This window comes from Podarcis gaigeae (assembly GCF_964106915.1).
Source record: "Podarcis gaigeae genome assembly, chromosome: 2".
Classification (NCBI taxonomy): domain Eukaryota; kingdom Metazoa; phylum Chordata; class Lepidosauria; order Squamata; family Lacertidae; genus Podarcis; species Podarcis gaigeae.
This window is the reverse complement of record NC_139679.1, coordinates 23491127-23504234: the sequence shown is the minus strand read 5'-3', so window position 1 is coordinate 23504234 and position 13108 is coordinate 23491127. Positions and strand designations below refer to the sequence as shown.

At 45.0% G+C, this 13108-nt stretch overlaps 1 protein-coding gene across 11 annotated transcripts in view; it reads right to left on the bottom strand.

The window, feature by feature from the left end:
• IKZF4 (IKAROS family zinc finger 4) overlaps positions 1–13108 on the bottom strand; it is an 85132-nt gene that overhangs the window by 21865 nt on the left and 50159 nt on the right. For 8 of the 11 annotated variants that reach the window (XR_014561344.1, XM_083727592.1, XM_083727587.1 and 5 more), the window contains 2 exons: positions 2562–2711; positions 1389–1559 (listed from right to left, as the gene is read on the bottom strand). Coding sequence is in view for 10 of the 11 variants with exons in the window: in XM_083727592.1 (XP_083583718.1) it covers positions 1389–1559; positions 2562–2711 (321 nt within the window). In the remaining variant the exon portion in view is untranslated. The remainder of the gene's footprint in view (positions 1–1388; positions 1560–2561; positions 2712–13108) is intronic. The other 3 variants (XM_083727595.1, XM_083727588.1, XM_083727594.1) reach the window with 1 other exon arrangement.

Here is a 13108-nt window from a genome sequence, read left to right as displayed (position 1 = left end):
GATCCTTCCTTCAAAAGAACCAGAGGGGAGAGAACCTTTAAAAAGCTGAGCAGCTCCTGTAGTTGGGGGAGGGGTCCCTCTACCATCGGGGTCCAGATTGGGTCTTCTATACCACCAGGAAGCTAACCATCCTTGCTGTCTACTCATAAACAGACTAGAAATATTATATCGTAGGGGCTGGGGCTGGGATTAGTCCAGTTTCAGGCCCACAGTGCTCTCTGGCTAATTTTGTATTCTGATCTTACCGTCTGTCAATTTCCCCCCACCTTTTATTTCTAATAAGGTTTCACAATTTAACCGTGTGTGCAATTGCCAACCACAGGATTCTAGAACTCCCACGTGTCTAGACAACGGGAATTTACATTGCCGGAAGTTTAGGATCAGAGTTGTAAGAGACTAGCATGTCCTTCCGAGCTCTGGGAGAGACTCAGGCAACGTGGGCTGTCTTTACATTCTACGGAAGTTATAAGGGAGTGGTCTGGAAAATACAAGGAGTGTTGGTCTCAGGGTTCCTGGTCATAAGGAAGTTGAGGGGGGTCTGCCTGGGAAATGAACAAGCTTTCTTTGATCTCCAAGCTTGGATAAAGCAGCCGAAAGCAAGGCTTGCTTTCCTCAGCAAGTTGTGTGCTGGCTGAATGGAAAAGTTTAGGGTGTGCTGGCTAAGCCTGTTTAAAAAGGAATAGGCTTTTGTGCTTTCCTGTTTCCCTCTGGTCTGCAAGAGGGTGCTGGAAGCAACTACCGGATTAAAAGACTCAGCTAGTAGCACTGCAGGGCTGTTGTGCAACAGCTGGGCAAGAAAGATGGTGCATGAGGCTTTCCTCTTCTCCGCAGCACACAGATCTGAGTCTGCACTTGACTGGAGGCAAGGAATACTTCATGTAAGAAGCAGGCTCAATTTGAACTTGCTTCTTGAGTTTGTGACTCCATTTTGCACCTATTAGTTGTTTATTACTACTACTACTACTATTAGACTTGTCAGTGACGTGTTACCTGAAGGTCTCTAACTTACAACACATTCAATAACATGAATACAATTAAATTATACCATGAAAAAAGAAGAAAACAACTCCCACAACAGCCAAATTAATCTAGTGTGTCTACCACCTTGTAGTTTAGTTCTGGGCCAGACTTGAAGCCAAATCCCACTAACGGCAGCTATTCCAGAGAGCATAACTGGCTGTCAATCCCAGTCTAGTGGTAGCTGCCATCTTGCTACTTGCTGAGAGATGCCCTACCCAACCACCTTTTGTTTTTGCAATCCAGCATGGAGAGGGATGATAAAAGCTGGCGGGGCTGTGAATGCAAGATTTGATGGCCCACAGGGAAACACCCAAGACAATAAATAACACAACTGTCGGTGGTCAACAGCGCCGTTGTCCTGCCACTACCTTTAGTCCACTTCCAGGAATCCAGGGGAAGCTCCTTACCCACAAATTTCTGAGGTGTGGAGCGTTTTCGTTTGGTGATGCTGTTTGCCAGTCGGTCAATGAAGGTTGGCCGGTCGGCTGAGGAGTGAAGCATGGAGTCCGGCACCATCTCCAAGTCTCGCATCTCGTCACCTGGCAAGGAAACAAAAGCAGGTGTGACGTTTGGCTCCCTAGAGCGTTTCTGCCTCAACCTTTGGAAGGCCTATATTGTGAAAACAGTAGATGCTGATGGTTCAGTGATTTGCCGAGGAAAGAAAAGTCCTTTAATCCATTTACAATCTATTGTACTTAATTCTTTATAGCATTTCTGCTAAAGCCATGTACTTTCATTCCAGCATCTTTTCTAACATTCATTAATTTTACAATATTTCTGTAGGTAATCTTTAAATTTCTTCCAATCTTCTTCCACCAACTCTTCTCCCTGGTCTCGGATTCTGCCAGTTATTTCTGCCAATTCCATGTAGTCCATCAACTTCAACTGCCATTCTTCCCAGGTGGGTAAATCTTGTGTCGCCTTCAGATGTCTTCTAAAGGTTATATAGTTACTCATCTCCTTGACATCTGATGGGAGGGCGTTCCACAGTGGGTGCTACTACCCCTGCCTAATTCCCTCTACCTTAACTTATCACAATGAGGGAACTGCCAGAAGGTCCTCAGAGCTGGATCTCAGTGACCAGCCTGATCACTGAACCCATTTAGACTGTCCTTCAAGGCCATGGTTTCTCTCACTACCAGGCTCTACATGTTCTAGACACTAAACCCAAATTTTCACCCGGACTAGATATGGGATTCTAGCCCTCATTACCTAACTAGTGCCTGCTGCTGAAACAGATGGCAGGATGCCTTGTGCTAAGTGATTCATAAATGAAGCAAATAATGATGATGATGGCAACAGTAACTAAATCTGCCTTTAGATGGAAATTCCATGCAGTGGAGGGGAACCACCTCAAAGAGGAAGTACCAGCTAGGGAAGGCATTTTGCATTGCAGAAGACAATTTGGACTGTTCCACCCACATAGACCCTGCTAGCCGGTTTGGATACTTGCAAAAATTGCTGTGCGTAAAGCCATTCTAAGTGACCGACAACACTGCCCCTCAAGCTCGCCTGTCCCAGCCTGGCAGGTCCAGACTTACCTTGCTGGCCAGCCAGCGACTGTGGTTCAGTGTTAAGACTCTGCAGGTAGTTGTGGCAGCGTTCCTTGTGCTCTTCCAACGTGCTTTGCTGCTTGTAGCTGCGGCCGCAATAATTACATTTGTAGGGCTTTCCGACGGTGGGGGAGGAGACTGAAATGGAAAGGGAAACGTAAAAGGGTCCAGTAATAAAACTCACATCTTTCTCGAACCACCACAGCAACCTTTGGGTCAGCAAGAACCAGCAAGCACTGACAGCCTGCCTGCAGCTGTAGGAATGAAAGGAGACAGGCACAAACAAAAAAAAAACAGCCACCAAATTCGCAAACGGTTCAGTTGTCTGTCTCTGCAACTGTGCCTGCCTTGAGATGCTAAAGGAAAAGGGGCATCTTTCAGATGATTTCCTGCTGAAAGAAGTCGTCCTCTCTCCAATCGCCATTTCTATGATCATCGCTGCCAAGATCAAATATATGTGGGGTCCCCCCCCAGTTTTCTGGTAAGGGACTCAGATCAGATCTGAACATCCTCATTAGGCCCTAGTCACTGAAGGCACTCCAAAATGGGAGCTTTACGACAGTAATTCAAGGACGACTGATATAACTGCCCTCATTCTGTTTTTCCCCCTTTACATATCTGAATGTTACTATTTAGGGAGTAAAGGGGCTTTAGCGGAGCATCAGGAGTCCTCACTGATGGATCAATTGGAAATCATTGCTAAAAGAAGAGTTGCCCCCCACCCCCGGAAAAAAAGCAAAGAGGAAGTGATTGTCAGAGTCTGAATTAGAAGCCAGACAAGTGCCTGATTTCTATAATGAAATAAGTTAATGGTGAGATTGTTATATGCACAGAGATGGAAAGATATAATCTGACCCACTACAGAGGAATGGCTGATAAAACTATTGGACTTGGCTAAGATGGCAAAGTTAATGTGTTCAATTAGAGAAAAATAATTACTGAAATTTATTAAGGATTGGAAACTTCCTATGGGCTTTTTGCATGAAAGAGAAAATGAACATGTAATATTTGGATTTGAAGATTGGAAAAAATATATTTGTCAGTAGAATGGCTGGATGCTAATGAGTGAATACTATATTTAGCTGCAGGACAGAGAATTGGAAGTCTTTTTATCTTTCCTTATCCTTTTCTCTTTTGCTTTCTCTTCATTTTTCTTTTTTTCTGCCTCTGTTGTTTTTTAGATTAAGTATCTGTTTGATTTCAATATATTATAAAAAGATACGAATTTATATATATATATATATTATATCTTTATATATATTTTATAACAGGTATGAATTTTTGTATATTTTTGAGTAAGTATCAATAAATATATTAACAAGAAAACACCTGGAAACCACCTCTAATCTTGGTGATTGTAGTATTCAATGGTGAAAGGAAAATAAAGACATTTATAACAATAGAAATATATATTATTTTTTAAAATAATATAAAATTAAAATTAAAAATTAAAAAATTGTCCAGTAGCACCTTAGAGACCAAGTTTGTTCTTGGTATGAGCTTTGCATGCACATGAAAGCTCATACCAAGAAGAAACTTAGTTGGTCTCTAAGGTGCTACTGGACAATTTTTTAATTTTTAAAATATATTTCTACTGTGTCAGACTACGTGAATTTATAACAATGTATCACTGAATATACTCAAGCTAGCTACTTTTCTTCTTCACATGGTGTACTCTGAAAACCATGTTGTAGAGCTAAATATTCATGAATGCTGTAACAAGACAGACTTGCACATTTATTTTAGGCTTGGAGCAAGCTAGCAAATTTAATTAATTTATACGCTGTCTTTCTATAAGATATTGCCAAAGCAGTTATTTTGCTTAACATTCTCCTGGTGAGTGAGCATTCTTTGCCAATTGACAGACACACATTTGCAATAATGTCAAAATCTATACTAGATACAATACCTTTATTAGGCTAATCAAAATGCCACAAAACAGCATGCAAGTTTTTGATTCTATTGCTCTTGTTTTTGCCCTGATATGAATTTTGGATTTTCTTCCTATGGGCCAAGAGGGCTGCTTTTAGTTTTCTCTTTGCAATGCTGTTTATCTTTTCATGGACTCCCCACTCCAGCCAGATGACAATTTGTACAATTGTAGCAGCCACTAGTTACCATTCACAGCGCCCATGCAACACAGCCACAACAGCTCTGGTACATGAAGCCACTAGCGGGCAACATTTTGTGCAATTTTTAAAAAAACCCGATTTGGTGAAATGGAGCAATGTTTCAGCCTTTGGCAACTTTCCCCAAGAAGAAAAGTCTGGGCAACAGGCAGTACCTACTTGCTGGAAATTCTTCACGTTGAACCCCTGCACATAAGCAATAAAACTTTTTGGAAGGCTGGCATGTTATACAGTAGTAATAATAAAATAATAACAATTCATTATTTATACCCCACCCATCTGGTAAGGTTTCCCCAACCACTCTGGGCGGCTCCCAACAGAATATTAAAAACACGATAAGACACCAAACATTAAAAACTTCCCTAAACAGGGCTGCCTTCATATGTCTTCTAAAAGTCAGATAGTTGTATATTTCCTGATGGGAGGGCGTTCCACAGGGTGGGTGCCACTACCAAGAAGGCCCTCTGTCTGGTTCCCTGTAACCTCACTTCTCGCAGTGAGGGAACCACCAGAAGGCCCTCAGAGCTGGACCTCAGTGTCCGCGCTGAACAATGGGGGTGGAGACACTCCTTCAGGTATACTGGGCCGCGGCCATTTAGGTCAGCACTAACACTTTGTGTCATACTTTGTGGCGTTGTGGGTTAAACCACAGAGCCTAGGACTTGCCGATCAGAAGGTCGGCAATTCGAATCCCCACGATGGGGTGAGCTCCCACTGCTCGGTCCCTGCTCCTGCCAACCTAGCAGTTCGAAAGTACGTCAAAGTGCAAGTAGATAAATAGGTACCACTACTCCAGCGGGAAGCTAAACGGCATTTCCGTGCGCTGCTCTGGTTCACCAGAAGCGGCTTAGTCATGCTGGCCACATGACCTGGAAGCTGTACGTCGGCTCCCTCGGCCAATAAAGCGAGACGAGCGCTGCAACCCCAGAGTCGGCCACAACTGGACCTAATGGTCAGGGGTCCCTTCACCTTTACCTTAACACTTTGTGAGAGACCAGCATGGATCTGAATTTACACAGAGAGAAACGGAATCATCAAGGTGAAGAAATGGCACAAAAGAGGCAGAATTCAGAACTCTTTAAAGTTCCCTGTCCATGCAACATATTTGGGAAGGGCTGAAGCGCAATGGTAGGGCATCTGTTTTAAATGCAGAAGTTTCCAGCTTCTCCAGGTAAGGACTGGGAATGTCCCTGCTCTCTGAGGTTCTGGAGAGCCACTACCAGCCAGTGGAGACAGTGGAGTCTCAGCTGATGAGTTTGATCTGGCTTAGTTCCTAATTATCTATGAAGTGACAGATCTCAAAACTAATACAGTGGTACCTTGGGGTTAGCTGGTTACCTTGGGTTATTTCTGGGTTAGCTGAGTCTGTAACCTGAAGCGTATGTAACCTGAAGCGTATGTAACCCGAGGTACCACTGTACAGCACATTCTTAGGCTCTTCAGAGTAAATGGTGGTGGTGAAATAAAACAGCTCATGGTTTTTACAACATACTGGCTGATATCGCAGTCCTTCAGCCCAGCCCCAGGTGCAAGAAGATCATGGATCGGGAGGGGGGAAGGGAGGGAGGGGCGAAGGAAAGAGAAAGAGACCAGAACCATGAAAACTAGCAGCCTGATGAAAAACAAAACAAAACACTTCTGGGAAGTGGCTAGAAAAGCAAAAGGTTCACCAAATAAAGGGAAAAGAGGCTGGCGGGGGGAGGGTGGAAGACGTCTCACAGAGCCTGTGCAATGTCAAATACAATTGTGAAGATCAATAGCCCTACACAATGCACTGAGAATGAAAGGGGGGGGGGTTAACGTTCTGCCTCTTGACTCAACCGAGACAAACAGAGAAACTGAACTAGGAAAGTTTTTAGGAATGGAGATGTCCTTTTGGAACTCTCTGCCATTTTATATAACGCAAGGGACCTTCTCTATTGCCCTTTTGACATTCCTCTTTCAACAAGCCTTCTAAGTGAAATTCTTAAGCCAGCTGGTGTCTGTCAGAAACTGAACTGAATTGTGTGCTACTGAAAAAGTAATTTCTGGAATGGCTTAGTGCCTTTTTAATTCCAAACTGAGGAGTCATGATCAGGGGTCTTCAATCCAATTTGCCATACTCACAATGGCAAGTGTTCCGCTGCCTTCTCTTCAGCAGAACGAGGAGCAGCCTTCCTGGATATATAACCTTATTCTCATTCTGTGCTTCTGAGACACACAGAGCACACGGGAAGCACAGTACAATTCCAGGAATAATCCCACTTAGAGGAGGAAGGTGTGTGTGTGTGTCAGAAAATTAATGGATGCAGTGGTGCAATTAGGTAATTCTTGTATCTGGACTTAACAGGGTCCAAGTGCGATAAGCCAGCTCTGCAGAGTTTGGGAGCCCTCCTGTTTATTCTGCAAAGTGGGGTTCTGGGCTTCTGCCACAAGTCAACCGTACAATGGTATATACCACTGAGTGTTCAGGCATGTGGAGCAATGGGGCAGGTGGCCCTGCAAAATTTTAGTTCCAACCCCAACTACCCATGACATTCGGCCCCCAACAAATTACTTCATAGGGAAAGTGGCCCTCAGGGGAGAAACTGGCACTCCCCACACCTGACGTACAGCATATGAGTTACCCCACAACTAGGAATCTGTTCCCTACTGACAGGGAGTTTTTAACAGCAAAGAAGGTCTAGGACATCTATAGGGTCCCTATTTGGAAGAGCCACTGACTCCGTAACACAATCCTGGCCAGCCGTGCATCTATTTCTGAGCTACACACACAACGCCTGGTACTGTTTGTTTTAAAGGAAGCCCATTGTCATACCTAATCAAAAGAGTACTTTCTCATTTAAGCTGTGCTGTTAAGTTGTGCTTCACTTAAAACTGCATTTCCTCTATGGGCAAGAAGACCCTTTCAATCTTTAAATTGCATATACAAAAACAGGGAACTAAATTCTGACAGTCTGCTCTCCAAATATCCTGGGGAGGAGGGGAGGGGAGAAAATTCTGTAGAATTGGGTCTGCTGAATGCAAATTCCAAATGCATTTGTTTACTGGGTTGGGGAGAGAGAGAGAGAGAGAGAAAGGAGAGTTGTGTACCGAAGAGAGGTAGCCCCATGGGACAAGAGTCATCCTAGTGATCCCACGTGTAGATGCAGCTTCTGATCTATTTCTAACTGATGTGATGCGTTTGATCTGGTTTATAAATCCTCACTTTTTGGGAGGCAGATCTTCAAAGATGAAAGCAACTGCCTCACCCAGGGGAACAGCATGAAACATACATGTCAGGTTAAGGGGTGGGGAGAAGAAAGATATTCCTTGCTCCCCCTTCCCCAGGTGGGGCAGGCTATTTTTACAGCCGTAAAATCCAAACGCTGATGAGGACACTGTCATTTCACTCATATACCCCTCTCTGCCTCATATTAACAATCTGCCCTTCTGCACAGTCTTAATTTTCTTCGATATTACAAACAAATGTTAGGATTTGGCACATTTTATCCGTCAACATCATTCTCTGCCATGATATACGGAGAGCTGGTGGCGCAAAAATTACACTAATGAAACAGAAGGCCTTGGAAAAAGCATGCTTGTGGAGACAACTAGGTCGAAGTCTTGAGGGTCCTTCTAAACTGACCATTTGTGCAGGGAACTGCAGGCGAGTTTCTGTCAATATTTATCGCACTCTTAAGCATTTTTCTCCTCTTAGAGCAGACCATACTGCCCTAACTTTCCTCAGTATTCTCTAGCCAATATCAGGATCTTGGGCAGAGGTGCCAATGCGCACACAGATTTAGGGAAGGGCTGTTGATGGCTCAGTGGCAGAGCATACGATCTGCATGCAGAAGATGCCAGGTTCAACTGGGCAGGCCTGAGAAGGATACCCTTCTGAAACTGTGGGAAGTTATGGCCAGCCAGTAGAGAACAAGATGTGCCAATATCCTGACGTGGTGTAAGACACATAACCGCCCCATCTCACCACATAACAACAGTGCTAGAGGAGCCTCCATTAGAGCATTTCTATCAGGGCTGAGGTTACTAGCCAGGCTTTGGAGACCAGCGAGTTGTAGTGGCACACGGGTCAAACTCAGGAGTGTAGCCTGCAAGGTTCTGAGAATTCAGTACAGTCCATACCTTGGGTTACAGATGCTTCAGGTTGCGCACCGCGCCAAACCTGGAAGTACCAGAATGGGTTAGTTCCGGGTTTTGGCACTCGCAGAAGCACGGAATTGTGCTTTGCACATGCGCAGAAGCACCGAATCACGACCCACGTGTGCGCAGACGCGGTGCTGCGGGTTGCGAACGTGTCTCCCGCACGGATCACGTTTGCAACCCAAAGGTCCACTGTATCTTCTCCACCCTGTCTTCAGCTATGTTCTGAAATTTTCAGTCTTCAGTTCTGTTTTCTGTTGGAGGACTTGGAATATACCAATGATAAATAAGCACACACAGAGATATTCAAGCAGAAAAGTGGTTGTTTTTTTTTTAAATGGTAGGAACATATCCATTGCTTTGAAAGAGAGGTTTCTAAGTACAGTGGTACTTCGGGTTAAGAATTTAATTCGTTCTGGAGGTCTGTTCTTAACCTGAAGCACCACTTTAGCTAATGGGGCCTCCTGCTGCTGCTGCGCCGCCGCTGCACGATTTCTGTTCTCATCCTGAAGCAAAGTTCTTAACCCGAGGTACTATTTCTGGGTTAGCGGAGTCTGTAACCTGAAGCATATGTAACCTGAAGCGTATGTAACCCGAGGTTACTGTAAGTAAAGGGGGGGATTAGTTTGAATTAGTTAGTATTAAAATTAGTTTGATTTTAAGATCAATTTTCAGGGGAAGGGAGCTTAAGCAACCAAAACACAGTGTTAAGACCAAACATGTCTGACTCCGACATAACTCTAGGAACAAGGGTGACACTGCAGAAAGTAAAGAATGGTATCAGCTTGTGCCTCGCATACTGGCTCATTTACCTTTTTAAGCTGCTTGATAGCTGCACATGCTGTCAGCTGAGCTGGTTTATATGCACAGCATCAACTCATGCTGGTTGAGAGCACAGGGGTTTGAGCCATGCCCGAGGCTATGCATGTTCCATGCACTTGAGAGAATACTCTGTGCTAAGGTAAATAAAATGCTGAGTCAAGAAAGCGCAATTCTGTGCCCTGCATGAAGCATGCAAATTAATCACTTTTGCATACATCTGCTTATTTTACACACCCTGTTCTGCTACATGGAACTTTACACATGCCAGTGAACCCTCACCTCCAGACCACTGAGATACCTTCTTCTCTTCTCCTTATTTCACCAGGCATCGCCTATCCACACACACTCAAGCTTATTTTCACAGTCAGGTAGGCAACAAACCAAAAGGACCAAAGCAGGGATTCAAGTTCTACGCGTGCACAGATTAAGTAAAGATCTACAAAAACTACAATGTCGTTAAAGACAGTGGAGACATAAAGATGGCTGTCTGCACTGCAGTCTGAACCCGCCTTTCCTTTTTGCTTAAGCAAACCTAGAAACATGTAAGCAGCATCTCAGATGCCTACATGAAATTTTTGGGCCAGGCTTTCTGGGGGCTGGGGAGGCATGTGTGCATTAGTATATATTGTGCCCACTTGAATCCTTTAGACCTCAGATGTAGTCTCACTTCAGTCTTTGCCCTCACGGCGTGAATATATTGTACAGTGGTACCTATGGATGCGAACAGGATCCATTCCGGAGCCCCATTCGCATCCTGAAGTGAACACAACCCGTGTCTGTGCGTGTCATGATTCGCCACTTCCGTGCATGCGCACGACGTCATTTTGAGCATCTGTGCATGCAGCGAAACCCGGAGGTAACGCGTTCCGTTACTTCCGTGTCACCGCGGAGCACAACCCGAAAATGCTTAACCTGAAACTACTTCAACCCGAGGTATGACTGTACAACATGATTTTGCATAAATCGTGCAAAGCACAGAATTTAAATTGTTTTTGGCACAGGCTCTGGATTTCTGGGGTGCAGATTATAGAAGCCCAGGCTATAGACTCCTCTCTCTAGCTCTCAGGACAAAAGCTGTGCAAGTAATTACGAAGCTGTTGCCTCTGGAGGCTTAATGGCTTCAGCCCAGCTTACCAAAGAGACCTACTCTTCCCTTTACTCTCTTACATTCCCTTGAGATCAACTGAGAGCAGGCTCTTCCATATACCTTCTGTGCACTAATTTCATTCTACAAGGACACAGCATTCTTGGCATAGGCTGCCCTTGATCTAGAATACTCCCACTGTGGACTTTCATAGGTCTTTCAAAAGCCCTACAGTAACGCTTTCTAATCTGAGCAGGCTTTCAGTGGGAACCCCTAAGTTGGAAAGGCAGGATTTAACAGCTATGCCTTGTCTTTTGATTTGCCATTTTGAGTTTGAGTTTTTAGTTATAATACACTGCCCAAAACTGTCAGGGGGGAACTAGAAATTCAAGCCAACATATACTGGCATCTGTACATGTATCTATTCCTCTTTGTTACATAATGCAAAACTGTTCTCCTGCAGATTTCCCTGCCTGGGGATATCAACATCTTAGCAGGAATTGAAGGGATGAACCAGCGATAAGGATAACAAGAACATCAAGGTACACCGGAGATAGCAATACACTTTCCAGACTCTGCAATAATCAAAAGGGTAGGTAAGCTAGAAACAACTTCTCTGAAAAGCTAAGAAGGTTCAGGATAGGGTTCCGTTACACAAACGGCCTATGGCAATGTAAACGTTAATTTCAAGTGGTTTGATGAAAGAATGCATGGGTTATCCAACTCAATTAGTGCATGATTAAATGACATAAAAGGTAAAGGTAAAGGGACCCCTGACCATTAGGTCCAGTCGTGGCCGACTCTGGGGTTGCGGCGCTCATCTCGCTTTATTGGCCGAGGGAGCCGGCGTACAGCTTCCGGGTCATGTGGCCAGCATGACTAAGCCGCTTCTGGCGAACCACAGCTGCGCACGGAAACGCCATTTACCTTCCCTCCGGAGCGGTACCTATTTATCTACTTGCACTTTGACGTGCTTTCGAACTGCCAGGTTGGCAGGAGCAGGGACCAAGCAACGGAAGCTCACCCCGTCGCGGGGATTCAAACCGCCGACCTTCTGATCGGCAAGTCCTAGGCTCTGTGGTTTAACCCACAGCGCCACCCACGTCCCTCTAAATGGCATAAGGAGGCCATAATTTAAGCTATGTTCTGGGGCTGCCACATGCACAGAACACTGCAAAGTTGGCAGATATATTGCACACTACACATCAGCAGCACACGGTATGGTGGGGCTTTAAAAGAGAATTAGACAAATTCATGGAGGATAAAGTGATCAATGGTTACTAGTCATGATGGCTGTGTTCCACCTTCACTGTTGCTGAATGTCTCTGAGTACCAGTTGCTAGTCAACCAATTGCAGTTGAGCAGGGTGCTGTTGTGCTCAGGCCTTGCTTGAGTGCTTCCTGGAGTCACCCACTGGCCACCAGGATGCTAGTCTAGATGGGTCATTGGTCTGATCCAGCAGGCTTTGCCCCACCCCCACCCCGCCCCACCCCACCCCCGTTTCTGCTACTGACTCACATTCTCAATTTGCTTAAAGCATTTCCAAAAAGGAAAAAGAAAAATGCTTCCATCAAAATTGTGGTGGAATTAAGAATTGTACTTTTGTGTGCACATGTGTGTATGGGGAGGTGCCCGCAGTTTTTTCTCTCTGAACTCTAGCCATGGCACTAAAATCCCTAGGGACCCTTGGAGAACAGCCATAATAGCTAACTGTCATGTATATACTGAATAAAAAAGGTAAAGGACCCCTGGATGGTTAGGTGACTGTGGGGTTGCGGTGCTCATTTTGCTTTTCAGGCCGAGGGAACAGGCATTTGTCCACAGACAGCTTTCCGGGTCATGATGAAATCACTACTGGTGCACGAGTGCCAGAGTGCACGGAAATGCCATTTACCTTCCCGTCGCAGCAATACCTATTTATCTACTCGTGTTCATATACTTGCGAACTGCTAGGTTGGCAGAAGCTGGGACAGAGCCACGGGAGATCACCCCATCGCGTAGATTCCAACGCCGACCTTCCGCTCGGCAAGCCCAAGAGGCTCAATGGTTTAGACCACAGAGCCACCCGTGTCCCTGGTCCCAGTTCCAAAGCAAGTTAACTAGGTACTGCTGCAGTGGGAAGGTAAACAGTGTTCCTGTGTGCTCTGGCACTTGTCACGGTGTTCCGTTGCATCAGAAGTGATTTAGTCATGGTGGCCAAATGACCCGGAAAGCTGTCTGTGGACAAACGCCTGCTCCCTCAGCCTGAAGTGAGATGAGCATCGCACCCCATAGTTGCCTTTAACTGGACATAACCATCCAGGGGTCTTTTACCTTTTTAACTATATACTGAATAACAGCAATTGTAGCAGTTCAGCTATCCAGCTGCTGGTGTTTAG